The following is a 17,129-nucleotide window of genomic DNA, read 5'->3' on the forward strand; positions in this document are numbered from 1 at the left end:
GGATGCCCCGTCCATCCCTGGAGGTGTTCAAGGCCAGGTTGGATGGGGCCCTGGGCAGCCTGGGCTGCTATGAAATGTGGAGGTTGGTGGCCCTGCATGTGGCAGGGGGTTGGAGCTTCATGGTCCTTGAGGTCCCTTCCAACCCTGGCCATTCCGTGATCTTCACACTTCATGGTCAAGAAGGCAGAGAGCACTCAAGAGTGGAGGAGCTTTGATTTATCCACCAGTGCTGAAACTGGAGTGCTATCAAGTGATTGGCACCAGAGCAGTGAGAAGTGACTTTCCAACACTGACACGCTTCCTCCCACCTTTCTCCCCTCCCTTCCTATAAAATGTCCAGCAATATTTCTGGGGGGTCAGATTCTCAATTTTTATCAGTTACTATGAGAGACAAGCAAGTTACATATTACCTTCTGTGTTACAACATAAAAGCTGCAGGAGATTTCCAAGGCACTGTCTCCTTGGCAGGGGGTTCGATATAGTTTTCATTTGAAATGCTGGACTGCTAACTTTTTCCTTTTAGGCAAAAGTATCCGAAATAAAACTTTCTTAGGATGCCTGGTGAATTGTTCTTCTGAATGCAGCAGATTGTTGGATCTCAGAAAACCACAGTCAGAAAGACCTGGTTTTAAAATCTGAGATGCTTTGAACTTGGATAAATTATGCTGCTCAGTCAGGAGGAAAGGCTTGGTGGTTTGTTCCTTCAGTTTTCAAAGCGAGGCCAGGACAGCACATTTTAACTGCCATTCCAACAGTGTACTTCCTGGACTGCTTCAGTTTTGTTCAGTCATCAGCTGTGTAGGTTCACATTTCTTGAGGGACAGATAATACCAAGCAGGCTCTTGTAATTCATATTTGCAGCCTTTTTGCTAATGCTTGGTCTTTAAGACCTGAGGCTAGCATTGCAGTAATCTGTTCTTTGAGCCACAGCAGTTGAGAAGCTCAGTGATGCTTGGACATAAAGATTCTTCTCTTTTCTCTGTATACAAGCTATTAACAGTTCCATTTGCTAGAGTAATTTGAGGTGCATGCAGTGACTACAGCTAGAGCAGCCTTCTGTTTTGCTGATGTCCTTGTTCTTTAGTGAAGGAACCCTGCAGGCTTCCTGCAAGTAGCTGGTATGGAGGGTGCTGCCTCCCACTGCACACAGCCAGGTTTGATGTATGGGACAGCACGTGGCAAGCTGGTGCTTCAGAGAAGCTGTTCTAGGTGTTTTCTCTGCATGTTCCTGACCGTGACTTTTCCACTCAAATATCCCATTTTGTCTGTAGGCTAGGAAGAGAGAGTCTCCTTTGTAGCCCATGATACTGGGAAGGAAACATGTATGCTGTGTGAGTAACTGGGATGTTAGGAGAGGTCTCCAGCCAACAGTGCTTGCGTAGAAGTGGCTGTAATGCAAAAGTGTTTGTAGACACATTCAGCCTACAGAATAGCTGGATTTAGTTTAGCCAGCATTTTCAGCCTTTCTGACATCAGCAGTGAAGGATGGTTAAGCTGTATAAGGTTTTTATTGGCTCGTATGGTGTCTTTCTTGCCTCTTGGTGACGAGTCTTTCAGCAGCATAGTGAATCCTTGACTCCTGGTATGTTGAAGTGGACGCTCCATGAATCATACGTGCCTGTTACTAGACATCGTTTTTCTTGTTTTTTTTCCTCGACCACAAACTTCTAACAGCAGTGCTTACAATTTTACAGAGTACTCTGCTAGTGAAGAGAACACAGATACTGCACAGGAACTTTCTCCTGAAAAATCAGTTGTCACAAAAAGTATTTCTTCAAATAAATCGTCTGCCCACCCAAGCACACTGCTGCAGTGCTCTGAGTCTGGACACCACCGAGGAAAATCAAAGACTAATGGTAAAATAACTCTTTGGCTGTTCTTACGCAGGACTGCGTCTTTCCTTTGCCCAACCTGACCCAAACTGAACCTAGTTTGGTTGCCTGAACTAGATGTTGGTGCCTTTGCTTTGTCTTTGTCTGTATTTCCACTGAAGTTTTAGGGGTATTTTCCTCTTGTTTTGAGAACTCACTAATTTTGCACTTTTTGCAGCTCCTTATGAGCTCTGTGATGAATGTTCAGTAATTAAATCTGTTATTTTTTCCTAAGGTTTCCTTCAAAGTGAAAATTGATTCAGAGTTAAAAATAGGTGCTTTGCAGGTTGTATGGTATGTGTGTTGTGCTTGGGACACCACTGGCTGTGGTTGTATATCCTGCCATATCTGTAGAACTGCATGCTTTTCTGATGGCTTTCTCAACTAAGTAAAGAAAAGCAGCTCTCAAGTAGACATTAGTGACCTCGTAATATTTATAATATTTATAAAGCTGCTGCATTCCAGCTTTCATGATCTTTTAGTGTCTTGATATTTGCTGCTACAAGTTAGTGCAGTAAAAAAGACACGTTTTTCTTCTGCTACTCTTAAAGCTCAGGAATTGCCACACTTAACCTGTTTTGAACAAACTATTAATGATGGTATAGAACTTCATAGAATCATAGAATGGCCTGGGTTGCAAAGGCCCACAGTGCTCATCCAGTTCCAACCCCTGCTGTGTGCAGGTTGCCAACAGCAGCCCAGGCTGCCCAGAGCCACATCCAACCTGGCTTTGACTGCCTGCAGGGATGGGGCATCCACAGCCTCCTTGGGCAACCTGTGCCAGTGTTAATGAACAAATTCGGTGTTCCTTGAATTAAAAAAAATGAACTGACACGTTTAGAAATGTGTATCTACAAATCCAGGGTTATTTGGGAGTTTTTTTTGACCTTTCTGTAACTACCTGGTATTTGACTTTTTTTTTTTTTTTGTATAGAGGAGGACACCATGAGTGAGTCATCGATGGACAGCTTGCTTTGGAGCGACGATGACTGCAGTCAGGATGTTGATGTAACCACAAATCCTGACGAAGAAGCTGAAGAAAGTGACTTTGAGATTGTTCGGTGTATTTGTGAAGTAAAAGAAGAGAACGACTTCATGATTCAGGTAAAGGTTCAGGTTTTGTTATTGAGGGAAGTGGTTAAGCTGGAGGAATCTATGAAAGTCTTTAATAGTTGGTTTGTCACTTACTGGGGTTTAGTGTTTGTGTTTTGTTTTAGAAAAATGCAAATCTACAAAAAAAAGAAACCTGGAACACTTCCTAGGTTTAGAGAATATGCATTTTGAATTAGTGGAGTGGAGCTTTTTTTTTTTTTTTTTTTTTTAAGCAAAACCACGCTCTTCCGTTCAGCAGTGTTCTCTGCATTTGCTAATCTGCATTAAGCCATCTGTCCATTGTACTCTTGGTAAATTGAGTGTACAGAAAACTTGCCAGCCAGAGCAGTGTCTATTGTCTGCCCACTTAACACTGGTGATTAAAGGTCTCTTTGAAACTGCCCTCTCTTCTGCTCTTACTTAGTCATTCTACCCAATTTCTATTCATCTCAAAGGTTTTGGTATATATTTGACTTTGGCTTCTTTTGCTTCAGTTTACTTTTCTTCTGCTTCTCATACAAGCTGTGTGGTCTCCTTCAGAAAGTCCCCATAAGCCTTAGAAGATGCAGGAAAAAAAGTCATGCGGGGACTTGGTATTTCATGCTCTTGAATGAGCTTTTCATAGTTGCCTTTTGAAGAATGAGCTTTGTTTCAGGAGGCTTACGTCCATCTCTTTCTTATGGTGGGACCTCAGGTCAAAGTGACAGTAGTGTAACTGTGGGCTCACTGCAGATTTCAAGGTAATTATTAGATTATTTTGAAGTGTTTGTTTATTTTTGAAAGTGTCATGATGGTGTCTGGATTACATACTTTGGGGATTACCTGCTCGTCTCTGTAGGTCTTGCCACTGATTGATGGCAGGTGAGTTTTTTTTATCTCAAAGCAGCAGTGACAGCAGTGTTTCACAGAGCACTGTGGGGGACTTATCAGTGTGTTGACGTCATTGGGTTATTGAGATGCATTCTGACCTGGTGTTCCATAAAGCATCACCTCTTCACTTCTTTGGTTTTCCAGGCAGATACTTCAGATGTCCTGTTAGTGGAAGGTCTGTTGGTCTGTTCTGGAAGCAGCAATTGCAGTTCTTGGGCACTGCCTGACAGAGTAATGAAGCTTGCACTATTCTGTTCACAACTGCAAATCCTTGGTGTTCTGTTTCCAGAAGGCAGGCTGACTTCTGAGCCATGTTTATTTACTATAAACATAACATTGCCAGAAATTATAGGTGGAGTTAAAAATTCTTTGTCTCCCCAGGCATCCTGTTGTTAATTTTTGTGAGGTTTAACCCCCTTAATGGAAGAGGGGTTAAACAGGCTTCTGGGATAGCTGCTAGTATATTGCAGTGGTCTGAGTTCTTAGTGTTCAGAACTAGGAGGAATGGAGTAGCTGGCACAGCCTGCCTTGCAGGTTCTGCCTGTTTCTGGTGCCTTTGTTGCTTGAGTAGGGGCAGAAGCCTGGTAAGGGCAGAGGAGTGCACTGCTTGGGTTAGTTCTAGTGTGAAGAATTGTTGGCTTCTTCAGCAGGTGTACAGAAGCACCTGTTCTGTCCTGAACATCAGCAGCCTTTTCTCCAATTGTCTTAGTGCAGCTGGGCTTGGATTCTGTCCTCAGCAGTCAGGCTTAACATTTAACTTGATTGAGTGGTTTTCTTTGGTCTTCTGTAGTGCTTAACAGATGGGTTATCCAAGAAGGTCCAACACCTTTCTTGTAGTGCTTACTTCATTCTGACGTACGGTTTGCATTAGTGTTGGATCCTGATGCATGCTGAGATGTGCCTTGTGCCCTGGTTGGGAAGGGAGTGGTGATGAGTGCTCAGAGTGAGTGAATGGCATCTGGGAGTAGGAGAGGAAGAGGAGACAGAAAGCTGTTGGTCATAACAGGAGCTGGCTGCTTTCAGAGGAGATGGCTCTATGAAGTATGGAAAGGCATAGACTGGGCTGTGATTATTCCAGCAGAAGCAGTCTCAGTGCTGGTCTACAACTGAATAATGCAGAGAAACGTCAGCTGGCCAGAGCATAGTCTAAGCATAGCTTCCTTGTAAGGTTTTGTGAGCTGCTGCTTTCTGCTTTTTTTGTGAGCTGCGGTTTTCTAGGCTTAACTAATTGGGTGTTTCTTTAACACATTGCAAAGGTTTTATTTTTTTAAAGAACAAAAACAAGACATTTTGTGTAATGGGAGAGCTATCTAGGAGAGCAGGTTATTTTCTTAGAGAGATGCAGATGGGCAGCATGGCAGGTACCTGCATTAGTCATAGGGATGGGAGCAAGGAGATGTTAACAAGGGCTAGCAATGCAGATAACCTAAGGTGCTGAGTGCTGTGCCCTCTGTTCCTTTTGGTCAGCCTGTAGTTTTTGAGAAAATGGTCTGAGCAGTTTGGCCTTTAATTGTTGGTGTAGAAATGTCTGAGTTAGCTCTTCAATTGCAGATCATTGATATAAGGGAAAGATCCTCTTATATGCAGCTGTGGAACTATGATGAGGGGAACTCATTTTCAGAGGTGAAGTACTGGAAGTATCCAGAAAGTCAAAGGAAAATGTCAGTTATCGTGGATTTGCAAGGAGGAAAGATTTTCTTCCCTCTTTCCTGTGTAGACTTTGATATCTGGAAACTCTAGTTTGGAAGAGTTTGCCTTAACAGAGCTTGCACTTGGGCTTGTCTTCTCTTCCCGAAGATGCATGATTTCAGTGTATGGGTTTTTGGAAGAATATTGTCTTTGCACTTGTTTCTGTTGAGCTGTTTCTTCTGTTCTTGCTTATTCCTTCATAGAGATTCCTTCATATTCCTTCATAGAGATCTCACTGAAGAACACAGATGTTTGGGGCACCTGCTTGAGCACATACCTATAAACCAGACTGCTTTGACTTGAGAGCAAAGTTAGGAAGTAGAACACTTAATCTGTGCTTGTGAGTGGAGGTTCAGTCTTCTCATGATGCTTGCGTTGTGTCCCCTTACAGGAAATACAGCTGCAAGTCATTTTCTCTTCAAACTGAGCTCATTTTCATGAATGTACCCAATTAAGAATTAATGAAGAAAAAACGAGGCAGCATCTTTTATTTGCTTGGAAGAATGGGGAGCCTTAACATTTGATTGGATTTCACCCAGTTAAGCAGAGTTGTCTCTGTTTATCTCTTTGAGTTCATAGGAAATGTCCTGGTAAATTCAAGTTAAGATAACTGATAAAATACTCTTCCCGTATCTTGAATTTGGTTTATGTTGTCTCAAGCAAACTGTGCACAAAGATTGTTCATTAGCAAGGGCACAAATAGATTTTGTAAAGCAAGTACCTGTTCCAGTTAATAGCTGTTTTCAAAGTGTTTTTTTTATTTATTGATTTATTTTTTTTAATTTAATTTATCAATCACTGTGATTTCATTCTAGTCTCCATAACTTCCTATGAAGGTAGTAGTTTTACTACTTTGCCTCCTATTGCTTTAGAAAACACAGGACTGTATCTTTAAGGTTCTACTTGGGCCCCCCAGAAAAGACCGGACAAAATGACATCGTCCCTTCTGTTTGTTTTTTTGTACATAAACATCAGTGAACTTGTGTGTATCAGATGGGGAATGGTGTGCCTCAGCGTCAGCGCCTTTGGAGGACATGGGTGTCAATAGAATCAGGATATTGTTGTTCTGGTTGCTGAAAAGCTGCTTTAAATGTATGTTCTATTGGGCTTGGTTATTTCTTTCTTGCTTGAAATTCAGCTCGCTTGTGCACGTTTTTCTCTTCAAAATCTCTTACTTGGCTTACTTCTCAATCTCCTTTCTGTTGCCTGGGCAGGGGTGTTGATGTGGACCCAGAGCAACAGGCTCAGCCCAGCTGAGGTGGGAGGTAGAGGTGCAGACAGAAGGAGGGAGCTGTGTGTTTCATTGCCTGATGTACAGGGCGCAGGTGTGACCGGTCCAGGAGCTCCCTTCTCGTTTTGTAGCAGGAAGGCTGGGTCTCTTTGTCTGTCTTCTTTTTAGGACAGCTTCCTCTGGCTCCTGTGTATCTTACTTGGTGAACAGGGGCTGGTCTCTGAATATCTCCTGGAAACATCTTCCTGCTTCAGATCCCCTTTTCCATTTGTAAGGCCAGACACTGATAGTCCCATTTTTCAGAAGTCTGTTTCTCGCTGGCGGTTTCTGTGCTCCAGTTTCCTCCATGCTTGCTTAGAGCAGATGGCATACGCAGAAGCCGCTGGTGCCTTCCTGTCTCTGTCTCTCTTGGCCGGAGGAAATGCAGCAGATGAGAAGGGCATTAATTAGGTGTTGGCCAGCACAACTGAGGTGCTTCCAAGCTGGTGTTTTGCAGGTCGAGGATCCTCTCGGATTGCTTGCAGTTGCCATTATCTGCAGTTTCACTGCTCATAGAAAGAGGAACTCTAAGCGAACTCCACACCACACAGTTTCAAATTAAAAATGACTTCATATTCTTATGTGTGGTTTTGTCTCATGTTCTGTTGGCCTTTAGGCTACAGTTATGGTTTGGGCTGCTTGTCCAGGCCAGAGGGGCGAAAAGAAAGCGGCAGAAGCAGAATGTGTGGGTGTAGTTGTTCCTGCCCTGTAGCTGCAGATATAAGTACAAGGATTACATGTTAAGTAGTGTCACTGCACTATAAAGTAGTACTCAGTCTTTACCAATGAGGATAAACATCAGGAAGATCTTAAAAACTTTAGGATTTTTTCTTCTCTATGAATGGAAGCTCCCTTGTGGAAATGAACAAAATGCTAGAGGTACAGTGAAGCACAGGGTTGGCTAATTCTGTGTATTGTGAATATCCCTTTGATTTTGCAGTTAAGATGTTAATTTGTTCTTTGAGGGTGAAAAACTTACATTAGAAAACTTGATATATTTTTATGTTTGCTGTCCTTGATAACATGTGCATGCATCTCCTAAAAGGTTTTCATCTTCGAAGGGAACATTTTGGTACTTCTCAGGATCTCTGCTTTGACTGCATAATTTGTCCCATCTCCATAAATCGTGTGAAAAATGTGGGAAGGACTGTAATAGCATCGCAGTCTGTTTCTTTAGTACGTTGGTTTGAGGCTGCCAGGGAAGGGACACCAATACACCTTGTTGTTTTAACATGTGTAGATGATGCATCTCTTAACTGAGGTAAAAATATTGAGCTCCATTGATGTGCCCTTCTTTACTTTAACAGTGTGAAGAGTGTCTGTGCTGGCAGCATGGAGTCTGTATGGGTTTACTGGAAGATAATGTACCTGAGAAATACACCTGCTATATTTGCCAAGATCCCCCAGGTATGGAAATTTTTGAAGTTACACAGCCTCCTTATGTATGTAGCAACTATTAGTTTGTATACTGCTGTTGCAAAGATTAAACTTTTTTTTTGCTTCACTAGCCATGTCTCTTCAGTAAAGAAATTCAACTTCATGAATTCGTAACTGAGCTCATGTGAATGCATGAGTCAATGTTGTGGAATTACAGCTGGACAGGAATGGAAATCAGTGTTTAACTGTGGCCATCTGTGTCACGTTTGTCAGTAATAAGAATTGAAGTTGATTCAACTGCCTGACTACAGAAAACAAATTAAAGACTCGGGAGGATTCAGTAAAACTCCTTATGATTAAAATGCAGACACATCTTAAGGGACATGACTGCAGTTTTCTTCCAGAGAGGCCAGGCTTATGTGCTGATTAAAACAAAGCAGCAAGATGTCTCTGGTTCTCAACAGCTGTGATGTCCTTGGCCTGTTTGGAAGAGGCACATCTATAAATATAAACAGAAGTTACCGTGGGTACTACCCACAGTCAGAGTTAATTAAGCAATGCATTTTCTACTCCTAAACATGAGGCTGAATAGTTTAGAATGTCTCAGCTCATCTTATGCAGCAGATAAAAACTGCCCTTCTGACATGGGTTGTTTCTGGCTTCCTTCTGTGTGTTGTAAAGCCTTGCTGAGTGTGAAATGGATGAGGTTTGGGCTTGTGTCCGTGCTCATGTGTGATGAGATGCCTGGGATGTCAGCCTGCCTCATCACAAGCCCTCTTGGCTTATGTCGGGGGTCTCCAAGCTTTTGGCTTGCCTGGGCTGCATTGAGTGAAAGGCAGTCGTCTTGGGCTGTATACAGAATATATACTGTAGTGTATGTAGGTAATGTGTACAAATAAAAAAGTTCTGTTCCTTGTAGCTTTATTAAAATATCAAAAAGAAGGCAACAAACCATTAAACTAGTGGGTTGGACACATGGAGTTTAGGTGCTTATTCAGATAGTGGCCTCTGCTTTTCTTGACAGCTACACATTCTTCAGGCTCCTAAATTGTTTGCTAGCGGCTAAGCAGAGTTTGTGCACTAACAATGTTTGTACTCGAAGCAAAGACAAGACACTATGCTTAAATACAGTTATCTTAGCCAAATAATTTATAAACTTTAAGGTTGTGTTTATTATAATCATTAATGCAGTATTTTGCACCCAGGGCTCTAACCACTTACTTTCAGCATTTAGTTTTGGACCCAGCTGAGGTGCATGTGCAAGCTGAAGTCGTGCCATCACACTTGAACTTCATCAGAATGCTTTCCAGTGAAAACCAATTGCAGCTAGCATTTAATTTGCTTAACTAGTGTAATCACTTTTTTTTTTTTTTTTGCTTTGAAGATCCTGAAAATTTTATTTTTTGTTTGGATTTGATTTCCAGAACAGGTAAAATTTTTGTCCAACATTTTGGCTGCAAGCTATAAAGTGGATTCTCAGTTTCAGTGAACCTTTCCTTAGCTTGAAATGAGCTCAGATAGAGTTTATGAATCTGGAAATGGCTGTGCCCAATTTTAAAAGTGTATTAGCAATCATTTTGTTGCTATTTTTAATTACCTTCCAAAAGGGATGTAATCTAGGAGTAATTTCTCAGGGTGCCCTGAGAGTTCTGTTTCAGTGTGCCTGTGCCCTGGGTAACAGCACAGCCAGTGGTGCTTCCCAGTGGGTAGGCAGTGCAATCCCCTAGTTTCATCCTGCTGCCTACTGACTCTATTTTTCAACAAACCCCTGACTGCTGCCATTTTCTAATGAATATTAACCTGCTTGTATTGGAGACTTCTGTGCATATGGTTCTGACCTGTGCTCCTGCAACATCTCTGGCTTTGTAAGTGCAGTGGTTGGGGCAGTGAGTGGGGTGTTCTCAGGGCGCTGAACTGTCACCTGAAAACAAGAAGGACCGCTGTCTCTCATGGCATTTCTGTCTGCAGAGCTGTATCCAGGCTGGCTTTAGTTATACTCGAGGATACCCTGCTACAGTCACACATTTCTCTGTACATCAGCTGCATGTACTTGTTGTGGAATCAGGGTCTGAATGCCCCTGGCTTTTACAGCTGGGACAAGATTTTCTTGACCAAGGTACCATTTTGCTTCCCATGTACAAGTTCTTCCATCTCCAAAGTTTTGTCTGCTGTCACCAAATTGTTCTTAGTGCTGCTGATAAGGGCTAGTAAGCTGCAGCAAGACAGATCATCACAGTTACCACCAGTAATGTTAACATGCTATAGTTAATGCTGCATTTTAACACGCTCATTACTGTTGCTTTAGGTCAGAGGTCCAGCTTAAAGTACTGGTATGAGAAGGAGTGGTTGAGCAATGGCCACATGCACGGCTTAGCGTTCTTGGAAGAAAATTACTCCCACCAGAATGCCAAGAAGATAGTAGCCACTCACCAGCTTCTTGGCGACGTGCAGAGAGTGATAGAAGTACTGCATGGACTGCAGCTGAAGATGAGCATATTGAAGTAAGCAGTGTTTAAGTATCAGTTGATATGTTCTCAATGTGAATTAGATCTCAAGAAGTAGAAAAATAACAAGAAATTTGGACTGACTTTTGTGTTTCTCTGCAGATATGTCACTGTAGTTTGAATTGCTAATGTTGTCTTGGATAAGTGTGGTGGGGAGTGTGACCTGGCTGTGTGAAGAAGTTGGGAAAATACGAAAAAACTAACAGCAGCTTTTCCTAAAGCACCAAAATAGAGCAGTAGCAGTTAGAGCACGGTGTATCACCATAGCAATGTTCTTGAACACTTACTTTCTCTATCCAGTAATTTTAAATCTTAGCTGTTTGAGTAGAAACCACATCTCTTCTTATAGCATAATTTGTTGCCCTGTAGAGGAAGAGCAGTTGGACCTTCAATGATCTGTAGTAACTCAGTTCTGTGCAAACATGGTACGCTAGAAACAAAAAACAGCACCAGTGCTGTTCATAGTCCCTGGAGAAATCAATGGTCTTCTGTTTGAGGTCACCCTTGGTACTGATGACTGAGAGGTTTTTTCTAATCCACATCTAGCAGTTTCAAATTGATTGAATAACATTTGCAGTTTACTCATTGATAATTTACAATTTACAGTCAACAACAGCTAGTTAGAAAACAAAGCTTGGAGTCTTTCCACTCTCTTCAGTCTTTTTTTTCCTTAAGTTTAATCTGTGGTGTTGCAGTAATGCCACTGGCAGTGTTTGGAATGCCTAAAGCGAGAAGGTGCCAGTTGTAACGTGAGTCAGATCTGTAAGTACCTTTGTCTTGGGGTGACTGGAAAGCAAATATCCTGAGACCAGTCCATAAGCCTTTTCTTCTTAAGTAGCAGTGCTTTAGACTGTGACTTTCAGCTGTCAGTTGAGATTTGCCTGGTGTTGTGGGCTGGAGCACTGGACAGGTATGTGATGGTTGTTACAGGCTTTGTTCACTTTTCCCTTTCCCACCCTGGAGTTGTTGTATGGTCTGGTTCCCTTAAAGATGGGTGATCCTTGTTGGAGATTGCAGCCCCAGGTTTTTTTTCATCATTATATAAATCAGAGTGGATTTTTTTTAAAAAAATGACTGAATTAGAAGAGTGGTCATAGTGCTGATGCAGATCTACAGGCTGGGAGAGATGATCTCACAGTCATGAGGAGGGTGTTGCTCAGTATCTCAAGCAGGTTGCATGGGATCAGAGGCACTGTGGCAGGTTTGGTGCCAGCCCTCAGAAGGGAGCTCGGGCATTCAGCATGGGAGCACCCACCCTTGTGTAGCTGCTGTGTCATCTGCCAGCCTTCTGCCTTATGCAAAGGATCCCTTGCTGCTTTGCTCAGCAAAGAATGCCTTTAGGTGCAGAATGTGTGGAGCTAGAGCAGAAAGCTCTGGTGAGTGAGCACCTGGCTTTGCCTTTTCTAGAAGTGCATTCAGGGTGCCTCACCAAGGGGGTGACAACGAACAAATCTATGAATAATCTGATAGCTATAGCTGTCCCTGCTGCTGGAATAAATAATGCTCAAGAGTTGTTCCAATTAGTCAACTTGAAAACAAGAGAAATGAGGATTTTTATAAAGGGCAGCTGGGGGGACTGTGACATGTTGGCATATCAGGTGATACTTCTCCCAGTGATCCCATGGGTGTTTAAAGGGAAGTTAGATGTGAGGGAACTGAGTCTGCCACTGTTACTATTGGAGGGTTAGACAAAATCAGCAGGTTGAATTCTGAAGCTGCTTTGGGGGGAGCTGCAGGCAAAAATCTGAAAGTGAGCGATTGGAGGGGCCTTGTTTCACTGGGATAGAAATACACTTTATATCAATGGTGTGCTTTAATTTGAGCGTACTTGACTTACCTGTTTAAAATACTTCTACAGCTGTCCCCAGGAAAATGGGTTAATGCTAATGTTGTCAAATTACAAACAAGGAGGAGAATCTCTGCCTTTGAGGGCAATGTTGGTGAAATTTTGCATTCATATCTTTGAAGTTTATTCTTCACCTTTTCCTTAATGCCAACGCTTGCTCCATGTGCCGTGTTAGAGAAATGAAAACAGTGAACCTAACAGCACTGATGATGCACAGTGGAGGTCAGGGAAATCATCTTATTTCATCTTATTTGTGTGTTTTTGTTGATACTGATGACTGAAGTGTGTAGCATTGCAGGTGTTCTTGCTTGATTTCTTTACGTGGTAATGCAGCCTACTTTGAGTTTAAGTTTGGTGGATGTCTGACTTGTTTTATGTTTGAACAGAAATAAAGAACATCCTGACCTGAAGCTCTGGTGCCATCCATGGAAGCACATCACGGTGGATGAAAAAATCCATACGAAACACATCATTCACATTGAAGAAAACTGTTGCAAAGAGGAGACAACGAGTTATAGAACTTGGAATGGGACAGCTGAGAAACCCTCAGCCATTCCTTCTGTGGAGGAATCTTACATCACGAGTGAACACTGTTACCAGAAACCTCGGGCCTACTACCCTGCTATAGAGCAGAGGCTGGTGGTGGAAACAAGAGGTGCAGCCATGGATGAGGGTGTAAATAGAATCAGGGAAAATGGGGATGACGTCCTGTCAGAGAGGCTCGGCTGGAATCTGGACCGAGAGATATGTAAAATGGAAAATGAATCCAAACACAATTACTCCAAGGTACTTATATTAAAACAAGCCTCTCTGCAGGGAGAATGTGTGTGTCTGGCCAAGTGCAGAACTCATTCGCCCTTTTAATGGTATTTTTCTGTTTTACTTTTTTTCCTGTCACAGTGCTAAATTTAGGTTGCTGGTGCACATTTAAATAATAGATGTAATCATCTTCACCATTTCATCCCAAAGTCGACTTTGGGGTTTTAAATCATTGGTACAGTCCGTGGAACATGCACTGCAGTCTACCAGCACTTTGTTGCTCCTTACTTGGCTGCGTTAGACAGTGCAGATGAACACCAGGGAGAGAGCAGGGCGAGCACGTATGGCACTCAAACACATTGCTGTTGCAGCTTTTGGGTATTACCAGCTTGTTCTTGCGTTTATTTAATAGTTACATTAATTAAATTGATTCCACATTCTTCAGGCAGTGTGTAAGTAAGTAACCTGTAGTGATGGTTAGGAATAATCGGCATTGAATAGTTCAGTTCTTTTCCTGCTCTTTTCCTTCCTCTCCAGTTTTCTGCTTCTGACAATCAGTTAAAATTTCAGCTCCATTAGGTCTAGCAGACTTGTAGCAGAGGCCTCTCTACGTTGCATTGTGCAGATGGGCTTCTCTAAGGTGCTGTCAGTCATGGAATACAGTCTGACAAATGTTGGAATGCCTCAGGGGAAATACTGACCTCCCTGGTTTTTGGATGAGGGTGCTGTTTAGCTTGTATTTTATTTCAAAAGAACACGTAAATCATGTTCTTTCTGATTTCTGTCAAATCCATGGGGTGGCTTTTTGTTTCACAGAAAGACATGTTTCAGTGTTTTGATTTCTGAAGAGTCTTTTTCTAAATCCTGTCACATGTCAGAAAAATGACGGAAAGAAGCCTGGGAAGAATGATGTGCTGACACAGCGCAGGCAGGTTTTTTAAGTTGTCTGGGTGTTTAGATGGATGTTACAGAAGAGCTGAGGTTGGATTCCTTCAGGAAGAGCCCCACCTCGCTGTAGCACAGCCTGTCTTTGCTTGGTTACTGCTGTGCTTGGACAGGTGGCTTGGACAGGTACACTCTTGCCTGGATAAGGAGCTGGCTGGAGAGCTGGGCCCAGAGAGTGGCTGTGAATGGAGCTGAATGCAGCTGGAGACCTGTCACCAGTGCTGCTCCCCAGGGCTCGGTGCTCTGCAGTGTCTTTATTGACGGCCTGGGTGAGGGCATGGAGTGCACCTCAGTGAGTTGGCAGATGACAGCGAGTTGGCTGGAAGTGTGGATCTGCCTTTGGGCAGCGAGGCCCTGCAGAGGGATCTGGACAGGCTGAAGCCAATGGGACGAGGTTCAACAAGGCCAAGCGCCGGGTCCTGCGCTTTGGCCACAACAACCCCAGGCAGCGCTGCAGGACTGGGGCGGAGTGGCTGGAAGACCATGCAGAAGAAACAGGCCTGGGGTGTTGGTCAGCACTGGGCTGAACGTGAGCCAGCACTGTGCCCAGGTGGCCAAGAAGGCCAATGGCAGCCTGGCTTGCATCAGAAATGGCGTCATCAGCCGGAGCAGGGCAGTGACTGTCCCCTGTACTCAGCTCCGGTGAGGCCGCACCTCGAGTGCTGCGTCCAGTTTTGGGCCCTCACTGCAAGAAAGACATTGAGGCCCTGGAGCGGGTTCAGAGAAGGGCGACAAAGCTGTGAGGGGTCTGGAGCACCAATCTTATGAGGAGTGGCTGAAGGAGCTGGGAATGTTCAGTGTGAGAAGAGGAGGCTCAGAGGAGGAGGCCTCACTGCTCTCTGTAACTGCCTGCAGGGAGGTTGTGGTGAGCTGAGGTCGGCTCTTGTCTCCTGTAACAGTGATAGAACAGAGGCAATGGCTTCAAGCTGCTCCAGGGGAGATTTAGGCTGGATGTTAGGAAATGCTGGGGTGGTGGTGAGGCACTGCAATGGGCTGCCCAGGGAGGTGGTGGAGTCACCAACCCTGGAGGTGTTCAAGGAATGTTTGCATTTTGTGTTGAGGGACATGGTTTGGTGAGAGCTATTGGTAATGGGTGGATGGTTGGTCTGGGTGATCTTGTAGGTCCTTTCTAACCTTGGTGTTTCTGTGATTCTGTGTTTAAAGGAAAATCTGTGGTGTTTCCTGGACACGCAGATTTAGTGCAGTGTCTTCCAGCAGGAAGTTTGCAGGAAGCAAGCTGCAAGTGTCCCTTATAGCTCAGTGTTACCTTCCCAGAATGAGGTGCTGGAGAAGCTGCATAGATGAGGTCTTAACAAAAGAACTATGAGGGTCTGTTGCTGATCTGCTCTTGCCTAAACTGCCTTCACATTTCTACATTCTCTTTTCTTTGTGTCTCTCTGTCTCCTGCTAGCCTAAAATTTGTGAAGCCATTAGCCTGGGTCACCCAGACAGCCTGCCTCACCAGTTCTACCTCACAAATATTGACATGGCATTTGTATTTCTGCTAGGTTAGAGAACCTGCGTCTAAGAAAGCCTCTCCAGAGGAAGCTATTGAAATGAAACTGCTGGAAAAGGACAAAGAAGGGGTTGTGAACTCACAGCTGCAGTGGCAGCTTAATCTTTTAGCTCATGTGGAATCTCTGCAAGATGAAGTCATACACAGGATGGATTTCATTGAGAAGGAGCTAGATGGTAAGTAGCATTTTTCTATTAAAAAAACCCCTGCGTTTTGTTCAAAAAAACATCTGTCTGTAGATTTACTTCTGCAGACCTACAGAGTGATGAGCGTTAAGCTGTGAGATGGACTGCATTGAGTAATAGAAAGCAGACACTTGTGGTGCTTGGAAGGTTTGAAAACAAAATTGAAGATCAAATTAATACCATGAAGAACTTAATTTGAATAAAAAAATCCTGCTTGCATACTTGAATACTTCCATCAGATGACGTACTGGAATGTTTTTCGTGTCTTGTTTCTGTTGTCATTTTCCATAGTGCTTCTGTGTCTCCAAGCTTTGCTGTTCTTTGGGGCTTGCTGGCTGTTCTGCCCTCTTCCATATGGCCTCTCCAATGTTCTCCTGGTCTATTGCAGACAGTTCTCCTTTCTCTCTTATTGAAGGGTGTGGGCAGAAGGGACACGCTCTCCTTGACCTCACTCTTCTGACCAGTTTACTGCCTTATTTTTCACATCCCTCACCAAGTGCAGACCCATCTGTGCCTTGGCTTTGCTCGTCCTATCTCTGTTCATCCAGACAACATCCCTCTGCCCTGCCCAGCACGCCTGCCTGCTTCCTCTGCCTGCACGTTTCCTTCTTACCCCTCACTTTGAGCAGTGTGTCCCTGCTCTGCCTGCTGGTTTCCTGCCTCCTCTACCTGATTCCTTACCCTGGGGGATGGAGAGCTGTTGTGCTCTCAGGCTGGCGTCCTTAAGAGGTGCCAGCTCTGCTTGGCTCCTCTGCCCCTGAGGACAGCTTCCTAGGGGATCTCATCCAGTAATTCTTTAAACAGCTGGAAGCTGGATCTTCTAAAGTTCAGGGCCCTGTCTTTACTTCTTGCCAGGCCCATACTCCTTGATCTTGAATTCCCTCACACCATGATTGCTGCACCCCAGACAAACTCTGATCTGAACCTCACTAATGATTTATTTTACACTGGTGAGCACCGGTTCTCTTAGTGCTTCAGCACTGGTTGGTCTGTCCAATACCTGCACCAGCAGGTTGTCCTACATGCAGCCCAGGAGTCTCCTGGATTGCTTGCAGCCCACTGTGCTGCTGTCCCAGCAGAGGCACCGGGTGGTTGAAATCTCTCATTGGGATGACAGACTGAAAAAGTGTGATGCCTATTTTAGCTGGAGCAAGAAAGCTTCATCCTCAGGCTCCGTCTGATCAGGTGCCCACAGTTGACCCAAC

At 43.8% G+C, this 17,129-nt stretch overlaps 1 protein-coding gene across 9 annotated transcripts in view; it reads left to right on the forward strand.

The window, feature by feature from the left end:
* PHF20 (PHD finger protein 20) overlaps positions 1–17,129 on the forward strand; it is a 64,186-nt gene that overhangs the window by 43,936 nt on the left and 3,121 nt on the right. For all 9 annotated transcript variants that reach the window (XM_042835512.1, XM_042835517.1, XM_042835519.1 and 6 more), the window contains 6 exons: positions 1,695–1,856; positions 2,806–2,975; positions 8,100–8,199; positions 10,475–10,670; positions 12,906–13,305; positions 15,732–15,915. In XM_042835512.1, the coding sequence (XP_042691446.1) occupies positions 1,695–1,856; positions 2,806–2,975; positions 8,100–8,199; positions 10,475–10,670; positions 12,906–13,305; positions 15,732–15,915 (1,212 nt within the window). The remainder of the gene's footprint in view (positions 1–1,694; positions 1,857–2,805; positions 2,976–8,099; positions 8,200–10,474; positions 10,671–12,905; positions 13,306–15,731; positions 15,916–17,129) is intronic.

The sequence above is a fragment of the Centrocercus urophasianus genome, unplaced genomic scaffold (genome assembly GCF_019232065.1).
Source record: "Centrocercus urophasianus isolate 14NV4802_14NV808 unplaced genomic scaffold, USGS_Curo_1.0 seq_53, whole genome shotgun sequence".
In the NCBI taxonomy this organism is placed as follows: Eukaryota; Metazoa; Chordata; class Aves; order Galliformes; family Phasianidae; genus Centrocercus; species Centrocercus urophasianus.